At 38.9% G+C, this 22796-nt stretch overlaps 1 protein-coding gene across 1 annotated transcript in view; it reads right to left on the bottom strand.

The window, feature by feature from the left end:
• Positions 1-1556: 1556 nt before the first annotated feature.
• LOC149185412 (uncharacterized) overlaps positions 1557-22796 on the bottom strand; it is a 116802-nt gene continuing 95562 nt past the window's right edge. Inside the window, exon 3 of the mRNA XM_089415652.1 lies at positions 1557-2080. Coding sequence (XP_089271778.1) covers positions 2021-2080 — 60 coding nt within the window. The 3' untranslated portion in view covers positions 1557-2020. The remainder of the gene's footprint in view (positions 2081-22796) is intronic.

Below are 22796 nucleotides of genomic sequence, written 5' to 3'. Positions count from 1 at the left end.
ACTAAACATATCACTCCCTCATTGTAAGTGTTTTAATATTAATCCTACATTATTTAATTGCCATTTACGTTAATAATTTTATAACAATAATTAAGTTTAGGCACAAGTTTCTAATGCTACACCTCCTACTAAACACAGTGAATGGAAATTTTTGGACCCTTGAGCATGCAAGCTACCTAGTAGTGGAGTTTTCCTCTTCTACCTTTCCGCATATAGAGATGCATCTAGACAAACTCAATCGGCCTTCTAACACCTCAACCCTCTTTACCCTAGTTTTTTTGTTTTTCTTTCTTTGTTATGACAACATCATACTTGTTTCACTCGCTGCTAACTCATTGTTGTTCAATGTTAAGAGCCAATGGAAAGTTTGTGTTTCCTCCAAAATGCTACTTATATTCAATAAGGAAACCCTAAAACATGGACTCTTTCAATTTAGTATGTTCTATGTAATGGTTAAATATGTTTATTGGTATATTTTGACGCCAAATAAAAGTTATTACAATAACAATGACATAGCTATTCAATTCTAAATTTAGTAAAACCCAATCTAGGATACCCTCAAATGGTGTTCATGCTTCCAGATCAAATTTCAATGCCCTCCATATGAGCTCTAAAAGATCATTGTCATTATCGATCCATGTCTTCTTGATTAACGCTACTTATCATTTTGTTTTGTTTAACACCTCATCCTCTCCATCCCTAACACATCATTTTTCAGATGTCAAGTTATACTAATGAGATGGAGACCACTCAACCTAACATGGTAATTGTTAAATCTATTGTGTATTGTGGAGAGAAGAGGACACCTGTCAAATTTCATTCTATTGTGTATTGTGGAGAGAAGAGGACACCCGTCAAATTTCATTTTGTATCCTTTTATTTAAAAACATACACACACTTATTGAGAATACACATATTTATAGTTTACATTTGAGTAGAGAGTGGATTATAATTTAAAAAGTCATGAGTGAAGCTTCCTTCATAAATTTCTCTTCAATATTTAAAAAAATCTTAAGTGCTATTATAAAAAAGATATTGCATTTTTCTAATAAAAATATGTTTATCATTATGCAGGTTTTATATGTGAGAAAAATTATTAATCGAATGCTTCTTTAAGAAGCGTAGATATAAGATTTTAATAACTATAATATATAATATGAAGTAGTGTTTCTTTTCAACTAATTAAATTGGACTTTAACTTTATTTTGTTATATTAAATTTACAAATTATATATTAAATGTAATGGTTAAATCTAATGTTATTAAATTGACCTTATCAATTTCCACTCATGTATATATTTTAATGAAGTAAATCTTAAAGATATAGCCACCCAATCATGCTTGTTCTTAATAAATGATACCCATGGAAACTTTCAATTCTGATGTATTTCTCAGAATATCTTGAATGTTAAATAGTAAAAGGCTTATCCAAATCACATGATCCATTTTCAAACAATCCTAGCTTTACAAAATCACCGTTTTTCAATTGTCTAAATTTTATAATCATTAGAGTTATCTGCAATAATTACTAGCTTTAGCTTCAATGAGTTGTTATGCTTCAAATCAAAATGCTTGCAAGTTGCTATTGCTGGGATATAAGCGCTCGGTTTACAGCCCATCAGCATCTATATGACATATTCCAGACATCTATCAAAAAATCCCCCAGTCTATAACACTGATATCACAGTGTGTGTGATAGTATGATATTCACTCCTATGATTACTGAATATACTTGATTTTGCTATAGCATTCACAAGTTACATGTGCCACACGAACATCTTGAATTTAATCAGATGTTGCTGCTTACACTTTTGAGTAAATTGATGAATTGTTCATAATATTAATAACAAGATGGTCAGTTGAAGTTGTGAATTTTAACTGTTCAAAAGCAGATTAGGACATTGTAAATGGAAGACTTCAATATACAACACATATACGACTTTGTTGAAGGAAGTAGATATGAATATACAAAGGAACAGGTAGAATATGTACATAACTCCGCAAACCATTCAAGATCAAACTTAAAGAACTCCATCCTTGAAAGGCCCAGAATCTGCCAATAACTGCGTTACAAGATTCACCTACAAAGATCAAAGAACCCATTGAGAATAATAATATGACAAACTTATGACATCCCTCAATTATTAGATATCAAATAACCCTTTCCCCAGAGTACTCTGTCACCAAACTTTCTATCCAAGTTTTTCCTTATAAATTCCATGTTATTTCATTACAATAATTAGACAATAATCTTCTTTTTTTCCAACAATGGGTAGTCATATTACATGAGAGAAATTTCACAAACACTTGTGATTTGAATGCAATTAACAAAATGCTAATGGATAATAACATCACAAGAATTGTAACTATGGACAACTACCATGGAATTAGTTGAAAGCAACAACAAACTTTAAATGGGGCATAAGATTATTCCTAGGGGAATGATTATCCAAAGAAAACTCTCCTACACGTGTAGTAAGATGTGCTTTAAAGCATTGTATAAAATGGGCACAAGTTTCTAGTCTAATGGAAAAGTGGTTAAATTGTAGGAGGCATGTCTTGTGGCTCGTTCTCGTCAAGTCTTTTTGTAGTTGTTCACTAGCTTAAATTTATCTTAAACCTGGGTTTATCACGCATCAAGAGGGATCAAATTTCTTTAGGTTGATTATCATTTAATTACAAGTCATATAATAATAACTTCATATTAAATGAATAAAAAACATACTCCTTAAGAAATTTGATCTCTCTAGTGCTTCATAGATCCAGGCTTGAGATTGTTTTATGCTGATTTAATTTTTTAGTTGTCACATATGTTGAAGGAAATATAACTAGGTTTGGTTTTCATTATGACTTGTAATTATAATATTATGTAAAAGAAGAAACAAATTATTATTATTCCTTGCATCATGGGTTTCATGAGCAAGATGTGTTTACCATAGGTCAAAGACTTCTTCTTGATGTCTTTAGGATTTTATGTCTTAACATAAGTATTATAGAAGTCATGTTGTAAAAGATCTATGCTCCAATAACGAGTGTCACTATCCCCTTGCAAGTCAGCTAAGTAAAGACAATGATCTCCTTGTATGATACATCGGCCTAGCTTAAGGCTCTCATGTCGGCCTAATATACCAACGTTGACCTCTATATATAAGAAGTGACGTTGCATTACACCAAGGAGACTTCGGATCATCTCTGAACAAGACAGCAAAGAAGTAGTAACACAATACACAGTGAACGAAAGTGATACATATCTCAGGAAGTCTCGGTGAAGTCTGTCTCTTATATATATATCAGAAAAGCTCTCGGTGAAGTCTGGATACACATCGTATAGCCCTCGGTGAAGCCTGTATATACACCTATCATCTCTCGGTGGAAGTCTGTCCCAACATCATCAGTATAGCGAAGAATATAACGCACTGTCTCAAGACTGTGTCATAACTTATTCATAGTAAAGTGAAGAACTATGGCAGCCGAAGAATAGAAGCCGAGGACTGTGTCAAGACAACGAAGGTATAAGGAGACCGAAATCTGAAGGAGTGCAGTGACATAAAGATAATAGACTGTGGACTGAAGGCCGAATAGTGTAGGGGATAGTGACAAGCATCTTGGAGGTAATCTTGAGTCAAATTTTGTCAAGGGTCTTGGTATTCATCAACTAAATATCTATAAGAAGAGATTGAAGGGTTTTCCTCTCAAGAGGAGAGGTTTTAGCCCTGGCTTGAAAGCCTAAACATTGTGTCACTGTCTTATTGTTTTGGTTGCTATTTGATGTACTGAACACACACAATAATAAGGATCTAAGATAATATAAGAAGATGTACCCAAGTATTAATCAAGTAAGAGAATTAGTAATAAATAAAATGCCCTTAAATTGTCAACATCATATTAGAGCTATGGTTCAGTCAAGGGCAGTCAATACAGTGATATTACGACACCTAATGTAAGGATCAATCCTCTTATGGCATTATCATCTTGGCATAGATTTCACAAAGACGGTCAACCCTCTCGGATCAAATCATAGAAAGGAATTTGGTGCTAATTCAGGTGATATGATCTCGCTGTGAAATCGCAGTCTCCCTCCTGGCACTATTTCAAGATTACAGTGAAGCTCTTGATCTGACAATCTCAGAAATACTACATGATCTCATGACTACAATGCGGACCTTTATAATTGGATGACATATCTTAGTACGGACCTAACAAAGGTTTCACTCTATCTCGACTTATGCTCATATCCTCACTTACAGAGATGTCTACTCAGCAAAACTATATCCACAGTTTGATGAAATAGTTGTTCAAACATTCTCCAGAATGAAATACAGTTCAATGAAGTATTACATAAGCATGGTGATCTCAATACTACCCACGATGCTTAATGATTGAGGATCTTGGGGAAAATGCCATCGTTTGGATAACTCCATACAAGTCCTAGATACAAGGAGACATTTCTTCTCTGTCTTGACATAAATTATACTTTCAGAAACTCGGGAAAAGAAGGCAAACAGTCTCTCTATACAATGCCTCTCTACACAAAGACATCACTGTCTCGGTACAGTGTCATAACAATATACTTGTCATAGTCTCGGATCTTGAACAGCATGATGCTCAGATCAGAACATAAGTCTCCCTATATCACTATCATAGTTTGGATAATGCTCGATGTAGGTGTTTGCTGATGCACTCCGAGGAATACTGAGTGTGATAAATTCCACTTGTGGGATAACAGTATCACTAGCATGTCAACAATATGCTCAAATACCTTAAAGATGAATTAGGAGTCAAAATGATCTCAAGGTCACGAAGCAGTTTCAGTAATGTCAAGATCACTAATGTCATGGTGCTAGAAGGTCTCCAAGGAAGTCTTGATAAAAGGATACTAGTGATGGGCAACTCAAGCAAAGGAAGCATCAAGGTGAAGATCTCCTCTTCACATGCCAAGTAAGTATCTTTCATGTTTAATCAATTTTTGGTTTAATGACTTTGTTTTGCAAGGAAATAGAAATACTGGAGGAAATTCATAGTCCTCATGGAAAAGGTCCTTGCATAGAATAAGGAGGATTGTCATAATCCTCATAGAAAAGAGAAGTCATTGATGTCTATGGAAAGGTCTCTGAAAGTCAAGCAGTGCTTGAATGCATCAAGAGACTCATAGGATTCATATGAAATCACTCAAAGGTCCTCCCATGCCTATGTAGCAGAAGAGGAGACATAAAGAGATATATGAAATGCTAGAAGATATATTTTTTGAAATTATAAAGAAGGTCACATCACTTAGACCTACACAAAAGAAATGGTATCTAAGAACAAAGGAATATCTTCATGAGATCTCAATTGGGAGATCTAGGAAAGACGATAAGAAGAAGGGTACCTCATTCAACAATTTGTGGTCTCTATAGAGAAAGAATGTGAATAGAAGCTCATATCGCTAGAAAGACGGAGGAAGCTGAAGAAAAGGGCCAAAGAAAGAGGGAGCAAAAAATCTCTCACAAAAAGGGGTCCTACCATAAGTTCTTAAATCTTTAGATATGGCCATAAGATTAAGATGCATCGTAGCATCATGAAAGTATTAGGAGCAAGAGCTCGTGGCATCACCATGGGAATCATGAAGAACAAAATCCATGATAGTCAAACATGAAGGACATCACTCTTGGAAACCTCATTAGACATTGAAGGAAAGAAAGAAGTCATCCAAGACAAGTCTCATCATACATCAAGTCAAAAGGAAACATCTACTAGATGAGGATATACAAGATCCTCAAGATTCTCTGACAAAATCCTAATCGAAGGATTCACTAATCTAGAGAGAAAGCAAATGTTTCATCAACAACTCCAACTCATGGAATTCATGGATGATGTCATGGTGACATAAGAAAAGAAGCAGAAGTAGATCAAGTGGTTGAAGTCACTTCAATCAAGGACGCTGCTGGAAGGAACCTAGATGACCTAATGGTAAAATAAGGTATGCGTACTTATGTTTAAATTTTATAATGTCATGTCATATGGTTGCTAATAATGTGGATCGCTACTTCTATCTTAAGAAGCATGATCGAGGGAAAAGGATCTCCTCCTTTGAAAGCATGCAGAAAGGCATAAGTCACACTAGATGAAATCAACATAATATGTTTTCATATAAAGTATGAGTGTTGGGTCCCTATAATACTAGTAATTACCCCATTACTATTGTAGTTGCATCCCTTATTAATATTGTTGTGCCCCTATTATCCCCATATGTTATTAATGTGCCCCATAGAATCCCTCTATTGTTATTTTTGTGGCTTTATATTATTATTGTTAGGTCGGCTGGGTTATATTGTGACTCCTTAGACTCTTATATATAGAAAGGAGGTTTTGTCATTTGAATCATCCAAGAATTGTTTATTTATGTAATGTAAAGGAGGTTTCCCCCTCGAAGAGGCTAAATTCTAAGGCGTTGATCTATCTTTTCTATCTTTTCTTGAGCTGGTTTCATAACATTTGGTATCAGAGCTTTAGATTCTAGGGTTTTGCTGCTCCAAACAGGTCATCGTGGCATTTTCGCTATAACTTTTTTTCTGCGACGTTTCAGAAGTTGCAAAAAAAACCCATTTTAGAAGAAATCGCACTGAACCTCAGGTTCAAATTTCAGAGCTTTTCGCGCTAAATTTGCAGAGATATGATCTGAGGAAGTTGGTCTTTTTGCAGACTCCTGAATTACATTCCAAACAGGTGACCTGGGGAAAATCGTCATAACTTTCTCTCTGGGGATCGGATTGAAATTTCGTAAGAAGGTACAGAAAGAGGACGGACTGTAGTTTCTTGTATGCATCTTTCAGATCCAAAGGTCGAAATAGTGACTCGTGGCACGTCGTACAAGTTCGCTCTACTGAACTAGTCTATAATCAAGTCACTGTGGGAGATTTCGCATAACTCTTCCTTGGAGAATCCAATTTGGGTCAGACTTGTGGCATTGGAAAGAGGACACATAGGGCTACTGCAGGTCACAAATTCAGAACTAGATGATCGAAAAGTACAGAGATACATCAGAGGCAATATCGAGCTCCTACAAAGTGAAAAAAGGTGTGTAGATTTTCTTAAATTTTTGCTTAAGCTTGGTTTGAAAATTTATTGTGAAGGAATTCAAAGGGCATAGTAGAGCATTATTATCGGTAACTGATGCCCCGAGGAAAGAAAATGCAAACACCTAGTAAGGAACCTGAAAGCTCTAGCATGACTCATGAAGAAGAGGAAGAAATGCTAAATGATATATCAAAATTACAAGAACAAGTGCAACAAATGTCACTGTCACAAAAGCTAACAGAAGGTAAAATAAATGGCGTGGAAGCTAAGATGAATGGCATGGAAGCTAAGATGGACAACTTGAAGATAGATTTGAACACAAATTTGAAGACAGGCATGGCAGATTTGAAGACAGATTTGACAAATTTTCTACAAGAAATACTTACTAATGGTGAAAAGGTAGTAAAGGAAACTCATGATGCGAACAAAAGAAATGTTAATCATGATTTCATAGACTCTAATGTTGGATCGAAAACCCACCATATTCCAAAAATCGATATGAGGAAGTTTGATGGCAAGGATCCCGCAACATGGATATTACAAATGGAGCAATTTTTCGATCTCAATAATGTGCAAAACACACAAAAGGTACGTATTGCAACTTTATATTTGGAACCAAATCAGTTTGTATGGTATCAATGGCTTTGCTCTCGTAAACAAATTATCACTTGGGCAATTTTTACGGAAGAATTGATAGCACATTATGAGGATACAAAAAGCAACACTTTTTTTAGCCAATTGATAAGTCTCAAACAAAAGGGTTCAATAATGGAGCACATTGAGGAGTTCCAAAAATTGAACATAAGGGTAAAAGATATTCCAGAGGAGCATAGGATTGATGTGTTCATAGGGTCTTTAAAGGATAATATCCAACATGATGTTCGCCTTTGGGAACCTGATTCATTAGAGAAGGCATTCAGGTTAGCAAGAAAAATGGAAAGCAAAATTATGGCAACCAGGAAGCATACCACTCACAACTATAAAGATGGAAGTGTTGTTGCTCCTAGTCTTCCACAACCTATAAGGTTGACACCACAACAATTGGAAGAAAAAAGAGCAAAAGGGCTTTGTTACAGTTGTGATAGCAAATACACTAAAGGTCATAAGTGTGCTGAGAAGAAATTATTCTACATAGATTGTGAAGAGGAAGAAGAAAAGGAGCAAGAAAGGTCAAAAGAAGAGGATATACTCCAGGAACAAAGCCTAGATAAAGAAGAAATGAATCCGACCATATCTTGTAATGCATTGGCGGGAATTACCACTCCTCAAACCATCAAGATAGAAGGACAAATCAAGAAGAAAAAGGTAATAGTGTTGATTGATTCAGGAAGTACCCACAATTTTATTCATTGTAAGGTAGCAAAAGAATTGAATTGCTTCTTATATCCAGCACCAGAGTGTCAAGTGATGGTTGCAAATGGAGGAACAATAAATTGCTCTGGAAAGTGCCATAATATCAAGCTATCCATGGGAGAATATGTATTGACTAGCCCAATGCTTTCCATTCCAATGGGAGGTGCTGATGTTGTACTAGGAGTCCAATGGCTACAATCCTTGGGTACAATAGCTTTTAATTTTCAAGAACTTTTCATGAAATTTTCCGTGGAAGGAAAGGAAGTTGAATTAAGGGGTATTGCAGGGAAACCGGGAAAGATAATCAGCTCTAATGGTATGACAAAGCTTCTGAAAAAGGAACAAAGGGGTGTAATTGCACAATTATGTTCGCTAGATGTTTCCACATTGCAATCATCTATTTCTCCAGATCTCCAAAAAGTCTTGGACAATCATTCCAAGGTATTTGAGACTCCCAAAGGTCTCCCACCTATTCGTGATCATGATCATGCTATTCATTTGATTCCAGGAAGTGTTCCTCCAAACATCAGGCCGTACAGATATCCCTATGCCCAAAAGAGTGAAATTGAACGTATGGTTGCAGAAATGCTAGAGGCTGGTATAATTCAACCGAGTCAAAGTTCTTTCTCTGCTCCAGTAGTATTGGTGCACAAGAAGGATGGATCATGGTGCATGTGTCCAGATTATAGGGAGCTCAACAAGCTCACTATTAAAGATAAGTTTCCCATTCCCGTCATTGATGAATTGCATGGATCAATTTACTTCACCAAGTTGGATCTTCGTTCAGGATATCATCAAATCAGAATGAAGACTGAAGACATTCTGAAAACAGCATTTAGAACTCATGAGGGTCATTATGAATTTTTGGTCATGCCTTTTGGCCTTACCAATGCACCTTCAACATTTCAAGGTTTGATGAATTCCATTTTCAAACCATTCCTTAGAAAATTTGTGTTAGTATTTTTTGATGATATACTAATCTACAGCAAGTCTTGGAAGGATCATGTTGAACATGTTGACAGGGTGCTACAACTATTGGAGGAGAAACAATTATATGCAAAAAGATCCAAATGTTTGGAATATCTGGGTCATATTGTATCTCATGAAGGAGTTAAGGTAGACCCTAGCAAAATTAAAGCCATTAAGGAATGGAAAATCCCCACATCCATAAAGCATCTGCGAGGATTTCTCGGGTTGACAGGGTATTATCGCAAGTTTGTTAAGAATTATGGGAGAATAGCAGCACCTCTAACAACATTATTGAAGAAAGATGCATTTTCATGGACTCCAGAAGCAACAAGGCCTTCGAACATCTTAAAGAGGCAATGTGCCAAGCACCGGTCTTAGCTACACCGGACTTCACAAAAACCTTTATTGTGGAATGTGATGCTTCAGGAAATGGAATTGGTGTTGTTTTAATGCAAGATGAAAGACCCATTGCTTTTGAAAGTCGTCCAATCAAGGGAAAGTTTTTACACAAAGCTATTTATGAGAAGGAAATGTTGGCAATACTCCATGCACTTAAGAAATGGCGACCCTACCTAATGGGAAGACACTTCAAGGTAAAAATGGATCATGATAGCCTTAAATACTTTTTAGAACAAAGATTATCCTCTGAAGAGCAACAAAAGTGGGTCACAAAGATGTTGGGTTATGACTTTGAAATCATCTACAAAAAAGGGAAGCAAAATGTGGTGGCAGATGCACTCTCAAGAAAGGATGAGGATGTGGAAGCATTGTTGTGCGCCATTTCTATTATCCAACCAGATTGGATAAACGAAGCAAGGGAGGAATGGAAGAATGACGAAGTATGGGCACTTATTTGAAAGTTACAACAAGATTCCAGTACGTCTGATACATTTAGCTGGCAAAATGATTCTTTATGGTACAAAGATCGCTTATACCTCTGTAAGAATTCCCAACTAAAACAAAATATTCTTATGGAATTGCACACTTCTCCCTTAGGAGGGCACTCAGGATTTTTAAAAACTTACCACAGGGTTAAGAAGGAATTTTTTTGGGATGGCCTTAAATCGAATATTCAAAAATTTGTGGCGGAATGTTTGGTTTTCCAACAAAATAAAGTTGAAACAATTAAGACACCGGGTCTATTACAACCTTTATCCATTCCAAGCCAACGTTGGGAGGAGGTTTCAATGGATTTTATCACAGGTTTACCCAAGTTTGAGGGAAAGAGTGTCATCATGGTGGTAGTTGACAGACTTACCAAGTATGCACACTTTTGTGCATTATCACATCCATTTAAAGCCAGTACGGTTTCTACTGCATTTATGGAAACAATTCAAAAGCTACATGGAAACCCAAAGATTATTGTAAGTGACAGAGATCCCATTTTCACTGGAAATTTTTGGACAGAATTATTTTCTTGTCTTGGTACTCAGTTAGCTCATAGCTCATCTTATCATCCTCAATCTGTTGGGCAAACTGAGATAGTAAACAAATGTTTGGAAGGATATCTTCGTTGCTTTGTATCTGATAAACAGACACAATGGGTCAAATGGTTGCCTCTGGCTGAATGGTGGTATAACACTTCCTTCCATACAGCAACAAAAATGACCCCATTTATGGCACTTTATGGATATCAGCCACCATCCATCACATCATATTTAAGAGAAAATTCTAAGGTTCAAGCAGTGGAACATCACATCGAACATCAACAACAAGTCCTCCAACTCTTAAAGGATAACCTCGTGTTGGCACAGAATAGAATGAAACAACAGGCAGATCAACATCGTAGCAAAAGAAGTTTTGATGTAGGTGATTGGGTATTCCTACGGCTACAACCATATAAGCAAATGTCCCTCAAGCAAGCTAAGAAGGATAATAAATTATCACCAAAGTATTATGGTCCGTACAAGGTGTTGCAAAAGATTGGTACTATGGCATACAAATTGGAGCTTCCTGCAGCTTCTCGATTGCACCCAGTTTTCCATGTTTCATGTTTAAAGAAGGTTATAGGCGACAAGCTCCCAGTTCAAACAATATTGCCAGAACTTGACGAGGAAGGAAAAATTATATTGGAACTGGAAGCATTCACAGAAACAAGAACTCGACAGCTACGAAATCGATCAATTTCAGAGTATCTTATCAAGTGGAAGAACTTATCCGCTGAAGATTCCACATGGGAGGATGAGAATTTTATACAGAAACATCCAGCACTACTCAAGTGTTGAGGACAACACTTTTTTGAAGGAGAGGGGCATGTTGGGTCCCTATAATACTAGTAATTACCCCATTACTATTGTAGTTGCATCCCTTATTAATATTGTTGTGCCCCTATTATCCCCATATTTTTATTACTGTGCCCCATAGAATCCCTCTATTGTTATTTTTGTGGCTTTATATTATTATTGTTAGGTCAGCTGGGTTATATTGTGACTCTTAAACTCCTATATATAGAAAGGAGGTTTTGTCATTTGAATCATCCAAGAATTGCTCATTTATGTAATGTAAAGGAGGTTGCCCCCTCGAAGAGGCTAAATTCTAAGGCGTTGATCTATCTTTTCTATCTTTTCTTGAGCTGGTTTCATAACAATGAGGTGGCTGACTACGATTACAGAACTCTCATTAGAAACCCCGGAGAATGAAATGTGTGAGAAAGGAAGAGATCACGAGCTATGCAACCATGATGGAAGCAATCAACATCCAAAGACCAAGAAGAGTTGACTAGGAAGTCTCCCGAAAAGATATGAAGACTATGATGGAAGTCTGGAAAAGATAGAAACCCTTGACAACATATATTTTGGGAAGATGTGTCAACATGAATGCAGGATGCTGATATCTACAAAAAGATGTCATGATGAAGAGCCACCTAGTAAGGTATGATTTGATTTATGATATTTTGATTTCTTGAATAATATATAGATAAGTTCATGCAGGGCTACTTACAAGTACAACTAGCATTCATGTGATGAATGGAAGAAGCATGATGAGAAAGAAGTAGTCATATGATGAAGGTTCCAGATATGAAGAAGGCCACTTTCCATGAAGAAAGGAATGACATGATGAACTAAGGAGGAGAGTCATTGATTACTGTTGCCCTACGAGGAAGAAGCTCAACCAATTTTCATGACATCAAGGAGAGAAGTTGATCAAGCAGCTAAAGGACCCATGAAGAAGAAGTTGTTGATGTATAGAAGAGTCCCTTGTTAAGAGGGAGCTCCGACAAATCCCTAATTAAGAGGAAGCTTGGATTGAGTCACTCCTTATTAAAATGGAGTGATAGATGTGTTTTTCATTTCATGTGTCATGCACTCGACCAAGACTAATAGCCATGAGTCTCAGTGAAGGCCATGAATGGAAACGTAGGCATATGATAGACATAATGTTCTTGTCTTCACTAGGGAAGAAGGAATGGAGGATTGGGTAATCATCTGGCATCTGATGCTCTTTGAGGGTGTGTAGGGCATCCAAGATAAGAGTAGGCAAGAGGACCGATATTCTTTGAGGGCTAAGAACCCAAGATAAGAATAGTCCTTGAAGGTCATACTCAGTGAACACCCGGGTGGGTATGTATCTTGAGAGACAATGATGGAGGTGTCTACCATCGTCGGTTTCACCAACATTGTGCTCCAATCTATTAAGAGATAGAGTTGTTAGTCAAGGCCTTGGTATGTGACAATGTTGGTTATAACGATGCTATACAGATGGATTACTAGTCCGACTCTTCTTATGATATCTCTTTAGTGTTGAATAGCCTTGTACCATTTAATGAATACCTCCCTAGTTAAGAGGGAGTGTTGAAGAAAATGTAACTAGGTTTGGTTTTCATTATGACTTGTAATTATAATATTATGTAAATGAAGAAACAAATTATTATTATTCCTTGCATCATGGGTTTCATGAGCAAGATGTGTTTACCATAGGTCAAAGACTTCTTGATGTGTTAAAATTGGCAACTAGGGCCAAACTCCATGTGGGTCTACTTATTCATGGCAACTGGTATTTTTCTTGGATTCCTCTTGTCGAGAGGTGTAGGATTGATCTAAAGATCATCCGATTCCGACAAGTATTCATGGAGATATTAATTTATTTGTGTTATGGGACAATTCGTCAAGGTCGGCCAACAACCAAATTACCCCCACTTGTCCTCCACGTTTTAGTATAAATAGAGATGCCTTGCAAGTCATTTTAGACTCACCTCTTGTGTTCTCTTCTCTCCACTGTTTTGGGTTTTAGTGTAAGGGGAAGTCCCCAAGAGGATACACTGTCCTAAGAAGAGGTCTACCATGCCCTAAACCACAATCTGAAAGGGACTAGGACGCAGTCATAAAAGGTATCGTTGTACGAGAATCCACACTCTTGTCTCATTTCAGTCATTATAGGGTGGCGGGGAGGTGCTAGGCTGGAGCATGAAATTGCCTACAGGTTGGAGCCTTTGAACACTTCAGGGTGGTAGGTTGGTCTAGGATGTTGGGGCATCCATTTAGTTGACTACTGAAGAAATCAAGGCGTTGGGGTGTCCTTCCAGTGGGCGCTGGAGAATGGCTTTCTAGAATTCTAGGAAGTTGTTTATTTCATTTTAGTTGGGGTTGAAGATTAAAGAATTTATTAGAAAAGCGTTCAATGGTTTTGACCTGGAGGGCGTTTTCCACCTAAAATTCTTGTGTCTATTGTGTTCCTTATTTACTGTTATTATTGTATAAACATTAATAATAATTAAAGATTAACTAATGCTCTGAAAAGATTTAAAAGAGCTAATTGCTAAGGAACACTGATTCACCCCCCCTCAGTATTTCCAACAAACATCCCAACAAAGACCTAGGGGACAAGAGCACAGACCTAGTCCACTCTCTCTGCCGAGTCCCCCCATTATTCCATGCCTAAGAGTCTCCATAATAAGTAAACTAAAATACTCAATTACCAAATGACAAGGCATACCTTTAGGCTTGGGATGCTCACCTTCGAACATACAATCATGACAGATGAGTAAGGGACCACATGGTTGGCGTAGGTGGCAGAGAAATGGTACAACGAGCTAGTTGGTGGCTGTTGGCTACCAACTGAAGAACATTATGGATAAAAAAATTCTCCTAGGGATATCACCCACAAAGTGGTGGTTAGCAAGCATCTCACAAGATCCTCTGAAAGCTCGGTCCTCCATAAACTTCACGTCTCATCTCACTACAATCTTCCTATTGCTAGGAATGTAGATCCTGTATTCCTTTGATGTTTTGCTACATCCAACGAGGAACCCCTTCTCTACAATCCGATCTAACTTGGTGCACTTCTCATCTGGCACATGGCAATAAGCAATGCTACCGAAGATCCTTAAGTGACTAACTTTTGGCTTCTTCCATGTGAAGACCCCTTCTGGCGTTTTCTTCCCCAACGCTCTATGAGGAGTCATGTTCTGAATATACATTGTTGTATTACATGCCTCTGCCCATAGAAACCTTGGCAGATCCTGATCATTTAACATTGTTTTTGCAGCCGCAACTATAGTTCTATTTTTCTACTCCGCTACTCCATTATGTTGTGGATTGTATGGAGTTGTCCACTCTCTTTTGATGCCTTCCTTTGCACAAAAATCTGTGAAGTCTTTATCAATATACTCTCCACCATTATCTAAGTGAAGTACCTTGATCTTCTTCCCTACTGCATTCTCCATGAGAGCCTTAAACTCTTTGAAACAATCAAAGACCTCATCCTTGGTCTTTAAGAAGTAGATCCAGATTTTCCTGAAAAATCATCAATAAAGGTGACGAAATATTCGACACCATTGAGAGCTCTATTGGATATTGGGCCACAAATATCTGAGTGTATAAATCCTAACATGCCATTTCTCTCCTGTCACTTCTTGGGAATGTTGCCTTGGCATATTTCCTAAGCACGCACCCTCTACACACATCATCGTGTTCCGTGTCAAGTTCTGGAACCCTTGTTACTGTCTCTTTGAGCATTTTGAGTGCTCCATGATGTAAATGTCCCATTCTCCTGTGCCATAGCTCATTCATTTCCTTCCCACTACTATTGTCACTGCTTACTAGTGCCATTGGAGAATTGAGCTGCAACCTACACAACCTATTGCTTCAAACTCCAATCTTTCTTATCCTCCTCCAACTCAGATGTTTGACAAACACCTCCTTCCCTACGAAGTGGACATCGTATCCCTTATCCTATAGCTGGGATACTGAAATTAGGTTCATACCCAATCCCACAACATGCAATACATCTGTAGGGTTGGTACTTGCTCCCGACTCCCTCTAAAAATCGATGGTACTTCTTCTCACTGGAGTACACTTCGTTTTGTTTCCCATTGTAATCTGGAAGTCCATCTGCTCCTCATTGTAGCTAGAGAAATATTTTCTAACCCCTCTCATGTGAACTGACGCTCCACTGTCTATATACCAAACACCTTGTGACGCCGAGTCCGATAAGAAAGCAAATTCGTTCTCCAATCTAGAAGACAACTCTGAAGCCCCTTGAATGACAAATCGATCCATGGTCATATTGGAGAAATTATAGAAGACAAATCTGTGTGCTATTCCTCTTCCACCCGACATTGATTTTGCTCTAGCAATCTGTTGCAAAACCCTTCATTTTCTACAAAAGAATATGCTCAGCAAAAATTTGAGTTGTTGTTGCTCCCTCTACCTGCTGGAATTGCTCAAACTGGAATGTTGAATTTTTCTGCAACTCTACACTGAAAAATTGAACTTCCCCTAAGAAACTAGGCCTGCCTGGTTAAGCAATGCGCAGCACCAGAAAATTTCAGCCTACTGCTTCTTCTGAATAGTGAAATTTTCTTCTTTCACCTTTGAGCTTCCCGACTAATCAATCATGCTCTAATACCATGTGAAAATTTCATTTATTGCAGCGACTAGAAATTATTCTCCTAACTGAAAATTTAATTATGCAATTTATTTGTTACGGAAAACAAGGAATAAAATCACAACTGCAATTTTCACCATAAAAATTTTGCGGAAAATAAAATACTGGAAACTGAGAAATTCTACCACACAAAAATTTTAACACCGTTATTTTGGACAATTGTCCGCGGAAAAACCCAACTCGGGAAAACCGATGCAATAGAGGAGGGTTTTATTATTATTATTAATCCAATCTGAGAGAGATACTAGCAAAATTATTGTGAGGATTTTTCCTCACCCCACAGCTGATTTCTATCCCCGAAACTACCTTCCCAGCCTCACGCAAATCCTTCTACATCAACCTCTGTGTAGAGCTTGCGCAGTGTCTGTTGTAGCTGCCCCCGGAAAATTCTGAAGTCAACAACTTTGTCTTGTGAAAATTTCTGAATCTACACATCAGAAATCCTACTGCAATACCTGGTTTATCATCTCCTACTTGTTTTCCATTCAACAAGTTATTTAATTATTTAGACACTGATGAAAAACACTATTGCAGACTAAACTGACATATAGATCATAAACTCAAATAGATATGAGACAAACACACAAGGGACACCGCTATTTTGGACAAACATCCCTGAAAAAACCCAATGTGGGAAAAACGGTGCAGCAACTCTGAGGGTTTTCTATTATAAGCAGTAGTTCTAAATACAACTCCGGATGCCCTCCCGACTATCCAGTTACAGTGATAAAATATACTGGTCGAAACCTAAGTGAGATTACCTCACTTCACCCGGCAAAATCTCTCTGATCTGGCAACTGGACTGACTATCCCCAACTACAACTGCGCTGCCCCTTCACAGTAGCTGCATGGGCCTGCATGGAGCACTCTAAGACACTGCGTCAACTCTGTGTTGCCTTCTCTACCTCCTAGAGCTCTGACGTCATCCTTCTCGGCTGATCCTGCTACTCCCTGGCTGAATTCAGACTTCTGTAGGAGGACAACTCTCCCCTGCGCTAGCACTGCGTCAAGCAATGCGTGGGCCCTCCTGGCCCAATGTCAACCTCCCTGGTCTGCGCTGCCTCCTCTGGCTTATCTCTACCTCTCTCTGTTGTGTATTCGAGATCCCGGAGAAGATCCTCCAACCCCAACTATCACTGCCCCTTTGTTGCAACTAAGATCACCAGTTCGATTTTCTCAGCAAACCATGCCCTAGAAAAATCAAACTTATTTTATCACTTGGTGTGTCTCCAACTGAGCCTCAAGCCTCCTCTTATACTTTTCCTGTTGATGAATCAACGGTCGAGATTAAGTCCCTAATCAATGACTAAGATTAAAACAGACTTGATCCACGTCACTTAGAAGTTTCTCGCCCATATTCTTATTAATACCCATTAATATTTTTATTTTCCTAAGATTAGACTTAGGAACACATTAAAAATATTAATTATTTTAATAACTCACCATCCGGGTGGAATTTCTCCAAACGATTTCTGGGCCTCGGAGACCTTATGTATTGTAGCCCCTCCACAAAATTTCGAAGCTAGAACACATCCGATGCTACCCAAAATCAACACTCCCTCTTAGCGAGGAATGTGCTCTAGCAATACATCTCAATAGAAGTATTACGTTGATCCACTGTATCGGTCCTCTGTCTTGTTGATGCTTGGCCTACTGACCTTCATCCACTGCATTGCTGCATCCTGCACTATTGCCTGTGACTTTGCCACTGTCACTGCTACATCTGTACTGTAGCTCCCTCTCAAAATGTCGCATCATGCTTCCCATAACACTACCACTACTAACTGTTGCACTGCAACTCAGTTACTGAGAAGTAAGTAACTGAAACTTCACCCAAAAACTGACATGCTAGTCAGTATGGATGCCTCGTGATGCTGAAGCTACCTATGTTGCTAATGTGCGTTGACCCTCTGCTGCTTCTGCGCTGTTGCAATCTACTCCGTGCCTCTCGCACTACTACAACATCCACTGCATTGCTTCAGACTCTGGCACTTTAGTTCTGCAACTGTTGCTCCATCATCCCTCGCACCAACTGACTTCCGTCATTCTGCTACTGTTGTTAAGGGCTCTCATAGCCGTATGTGATCCAAGAGTTTGGGCACCTCAAGGATCCTGCCCTCGTGTAGTCCTCCCGACTACAGCTTGATGTCGCCCCACCTCTTCTCTAGAGGTGCATGAGCACTCTTAGCACAATCCTCATCATCATCCTCCTTGTTAGCTTTCACTGGAGCAGCCTTCGAGTCAGAAGCCTCTTCCTTGCCCTTCTTTTGGGGGCACTGAGTGGCAAAATGTCCTAGTTCACCACACTTGAAGCATCTGACCTTGGATATATCCTTTTTCTTCCTTTTCTGCTGCCCATGTTGTCCCGATGATGTGAGAGCTGCATCCTCCTCCTCCTCCTTCTTGACCCAGGCTCCTTTGCCACTACTTCTTGCCTTGGTCAGCCTCCTAATCTCTTCCTGTCGAAGAGCTACCCACATTTCCTCCCAACTGGGGAGAGAATCTCTACCCAAGATACCCTGGACAAATATCTCCCAGTCTTCAGTGACTGCATTCAAGGCAGTCCTGACCATGAATTCAAGTTCTGGTGTAGACCCCACAAAAGTCAACTAGTCTCGAATCCCTTGCAACCTATGAAGGAAGGGATCGATCTCTTCTCCCTTCTACATCTAGTACTGTCTTAGTTGATTCTCCAATAGCATCTTCCGTTGAATGAAAGTCCCCCGGTACAAGGTGGTCATCGTCTCCGACATCTCCCTTGATGTTTCCTTCTCAGCAATGTGTGGGACTACATGATCTTTGACCCTGTCTAGAATCATGCATTTAGCCTTCGCCTATAGGCCTCCTCGTACTTCTGTAGCGGATCAACATCGATCGGAACAACAACTACCTTCATCGCATAGTCCTTGATGTGATTCTTGTCTAGGACTGCCAGGATCTTGGCCTTTCATATGACAAAATCAGATGCTCCATCCAATCTGTCCTGATCCCTCGGTCCATTCACTGCCATCTCTACTCAAAAATATAGGATTGGTTCTTTTCTCCCTCTCCTGTTGTTAATCCAGCAAAACTCAAATCTAGATTTCTTCGACGCTAGAAATCCTCTAAGGAACGAGCTCCTCTAGACTCCCTCCGAGTCTTGATTTCCTTCACGGAAATCCTCGGGCCAAATGTCAAATCACTCCTCTCCAATCCTCCTTTGCTGCTGCAACCCAAATCTAGATTTCTTTGGCTAGAAATTTGTCAAGGTAATGACTCCCTCTACCTCGGCTCTGTCTCCACAGACATTGTTCTGCACCAACAGCAACAAGTCCCACCAGCTCCATTGATCAAATCTGCTCTACTCCTCCAGCCCCGACAATTGACTGATTTGAGCTTCTAAAGCTCTGCTCTAGCCCAGAGAGCTGACACAGACACTGTGTGAGCTCCTCTCGGGTACTACATCACCCTCTACAAGCTCGAAATGCTAACGTAGGCACTGCATGAGCCTCTGCGTGACTCCTTCAGCTTCTCCTCTACCTCTGAAACAACGTTGTCACTTAGGACAACTGCTTCTCTACAGCAAATTCACTGGATCTCCTGGCTAATGTCTTCAGTGTCCAATGATCTACAATGCTCTGATACAATATGAAAAATGCTAAATCTACACATCAGAAATCCTACTGCAATCACTGGTTTATCATCTCCTACTTGTTTTCACATTCAACAAATTATTTAATTAGTTAAACACTGATGAAAATCACTACTGCAAACTACACTGACATACAGATCATAAACTGAAATAGATACGAGACAAACACACAAGGGACACCGTTATTTTTGGACAAACATCCTCGGAAAAACCCAATGCAGGAAAACCAGTGCAGCAGCTCTAAGGGTTTTCTATTATTAAGCAGTAGTTCTAAATACAACTCTAGATGCCCTCTCGACTATCCAGTTACAGAGATAAAATATATTGGCAAAAACCTAAGTGAGATTACCTTAATTCACCAGGCAAAATGTCTCTAATCTGACAATTGGACTGACTATTCCAGCTACAACTGCATTGCCCCTTCGCAGTAGTTGCGTGGGCCTGCGTGGAGCACTCTGAAACACTGCATCAGCTCTGCGCTACCTCCTCTGCCTCCTGGAGCTCTAACGTTATCCTTCTTGGCCGATCCTGTTGCTCCCCAGCTAAATTCAAACTTTTGCAGGAACACAACTCTCCCTTGCGCTAGCACTGCGTCAAGCAATGTGTGGGCTCTCCTCGCCCAGCGTCAACCTCCCTGGTCTACACTACCTCCTTTGGCTTGTCTTTGCCTCTCTCTTCTGTGTATTGGGGTCCCGTAGAAGATCTTCCAACCCCAACTATCCCTACCCCCCTGCTGCAACTTAGATCACTAGTTCGATTTTCTCAACAAATCACGCCCCAGAAAAATCGAACTTATTTTATCACTTGGTGTGTCTCCAACTAACCCTCAAGCCTCTTCTTATACTTTTCCTGTTGATGAATCAACGACCAAGATTAAGTCCCTATTCAATGGCTAAGATTAAAACAAACTTGATCCTCATCACTTAGAAGTTTCTCACCCATATTCTTATTAATACCCATTAATATTTTTATTTTTCTAAGTTTAGACTTAGGAACCCATTAAAAATATTAATTATTTTAATAACTCACAATTCGGGTGGAATTTCTCCAAACGATTTCTGGGTCTTGGAGATCCTATGTATTCTAGCCCCTCCACAAAATTTTGGAGCTAGAGTACATCCAATGCTACCCAAAATCAACATGTCTGTCTCTGACTCTGGAACTAATTCACTGGATCATCTAACCAAAATCTCGACCTCCAACTACTGAATCACTAGCTCCTCCAGCTAGATCAAACTATACTATTGCTATGCTTGCGTAGTCCTTACGCAAATCCTCTGGGAATTCTGCACTCCCTCTCATTGCCTCTTCTGGAACTAAAAGACTTCCTCCAGAAATGTTGTTGACCTCCTCTACGACTTGCTACTCACCCTCTAGGTTAATCTTCTTTGCTAGAACTTTGCTATTGAGAAAATCAAACTGTCTGGGCAACTGAGTATCTGCATTGTTGTGTTCTCCATCTACCCATCGACCTCTTCTTATAATCCTCAGTTGGACCTCCATCGACCAAGATTAAAACTTAATCAATGGCCCAGATTAATTCCCTGTCGATCTGTGTGAGTTTCTAGATGATTCACACCTTATCTCAATTAATTCTAATTAATTAACCAGATTTCCTAAATTTAGACTTAGAAAATATTTAAAAAATAGGCTAATAATCTAATTGAGACACTTCTAGGTGGAATTTCCAGAAACGATTTCTGAGTTATGGAGATCTCATGTGTTTTATCCTCTCCACAAAATTTCGAGACTAGAACACCTTCGATGCTACAGAAACTAACACTAAGGGCATATTAATACTTCATACTAGGATCACCTTCAAATATCTAACCAGACCAAGTCTCATAAAGGTGTTTGTTACCTTTGCAGGGGTGGCTAAGTAGTCAACCCTCTTAGGTTCTTGTAACCCCAAGGGGAGGCGACATTTCCAAAGTTAACCTTTCAATCATTAGGTTTTGGTGTAAGTGGCAATGGAGGGGAAAGACTTCATAGTCAAGGGACTAGCTAGTAGGAGTCCAAATCTTGAGTGTATAGATGTAATGGAGGCAACAATTGTGGATGCATGAGTTACCTTGCTTGGCCTAATTTTTCCACCCCTTTGGTGCGCCTTTTACGTCTTTTTTATAATGCTTTGTATTACAATGCATAGCTCAAGGATCAAAGCTTGCTCTTTATGATATAGCATTTAATTTACCCCTTAAGAAGAGGCAACTTATCACTCATTAGGGTTGGTACATGCAAGGGTTTATTTTGATGAGATGGAGCATCAAGTGCTCAGGAACCAAGTGATAGCTAATGAGGAGGGCAGGGCTCATGTTAAACTTTTTCCCATGTGCTAACTTACATCTGGGGCATCTTTTGCATTTTGATTTTTTTTTCTTTCATTGTGGTCATATTATGTTTTTCCATTCTTTTCGCTGCATCAACCTCCAGGGAAATATTTTCCCGACCCAACTCAAGGATGTGTATAAGACACTGCCAAATCCCAATGAGACAATGACAAGTTAGACCTTAAAAATGAAGATGGTATAAAAGGCTTGTAATGTGACATGGAAGGTGTTAAGTGGTATAATGGAGAATGAACACGCTACTTCAATCCAAGTTTTCCAAGTAGTGCTCCTCCTATAACCCTAAGGCCTTAATAGAGGTCCCATTGGACTAGGGCTAAAGATTACCCCCTGGATAAGGTGAGAGAAAAAATTTATAGTCGAGATCATTCAATCATCCAGATCACCCCTTTATCCATACTAAATGCCCAAAACATTAAGTAAAAGCACCCGATTGCAAAATGATCAAAGTACTTGTTGAGTGGTAGCCCACCTTCATTCAAGAGATATGTCGTATGGCGAGAGATATAGTGACTAGTGCAAATGGTGGAGGAGCTGGCATATCATCATCATCAA

This window comes from Pinus tabuliformis, chromosome 3_2, assembly GCF_031772625.1.
Source record: "Pinus tabuliformis cultivar Carrire ecotype Pingquan chromosome 3_2, CPIR1, whole genome shotgun sequence".
NCBI classification, from domain to species: Eukaryota; Viridiplantae; Streptophyta; class Pinopsida; order Pinales; family Pinaceae; genus Pinus; species Pinus tabuliformis.
This window is presented reverse-complemented; position numbering and strand designations above follow the sequence as displayed.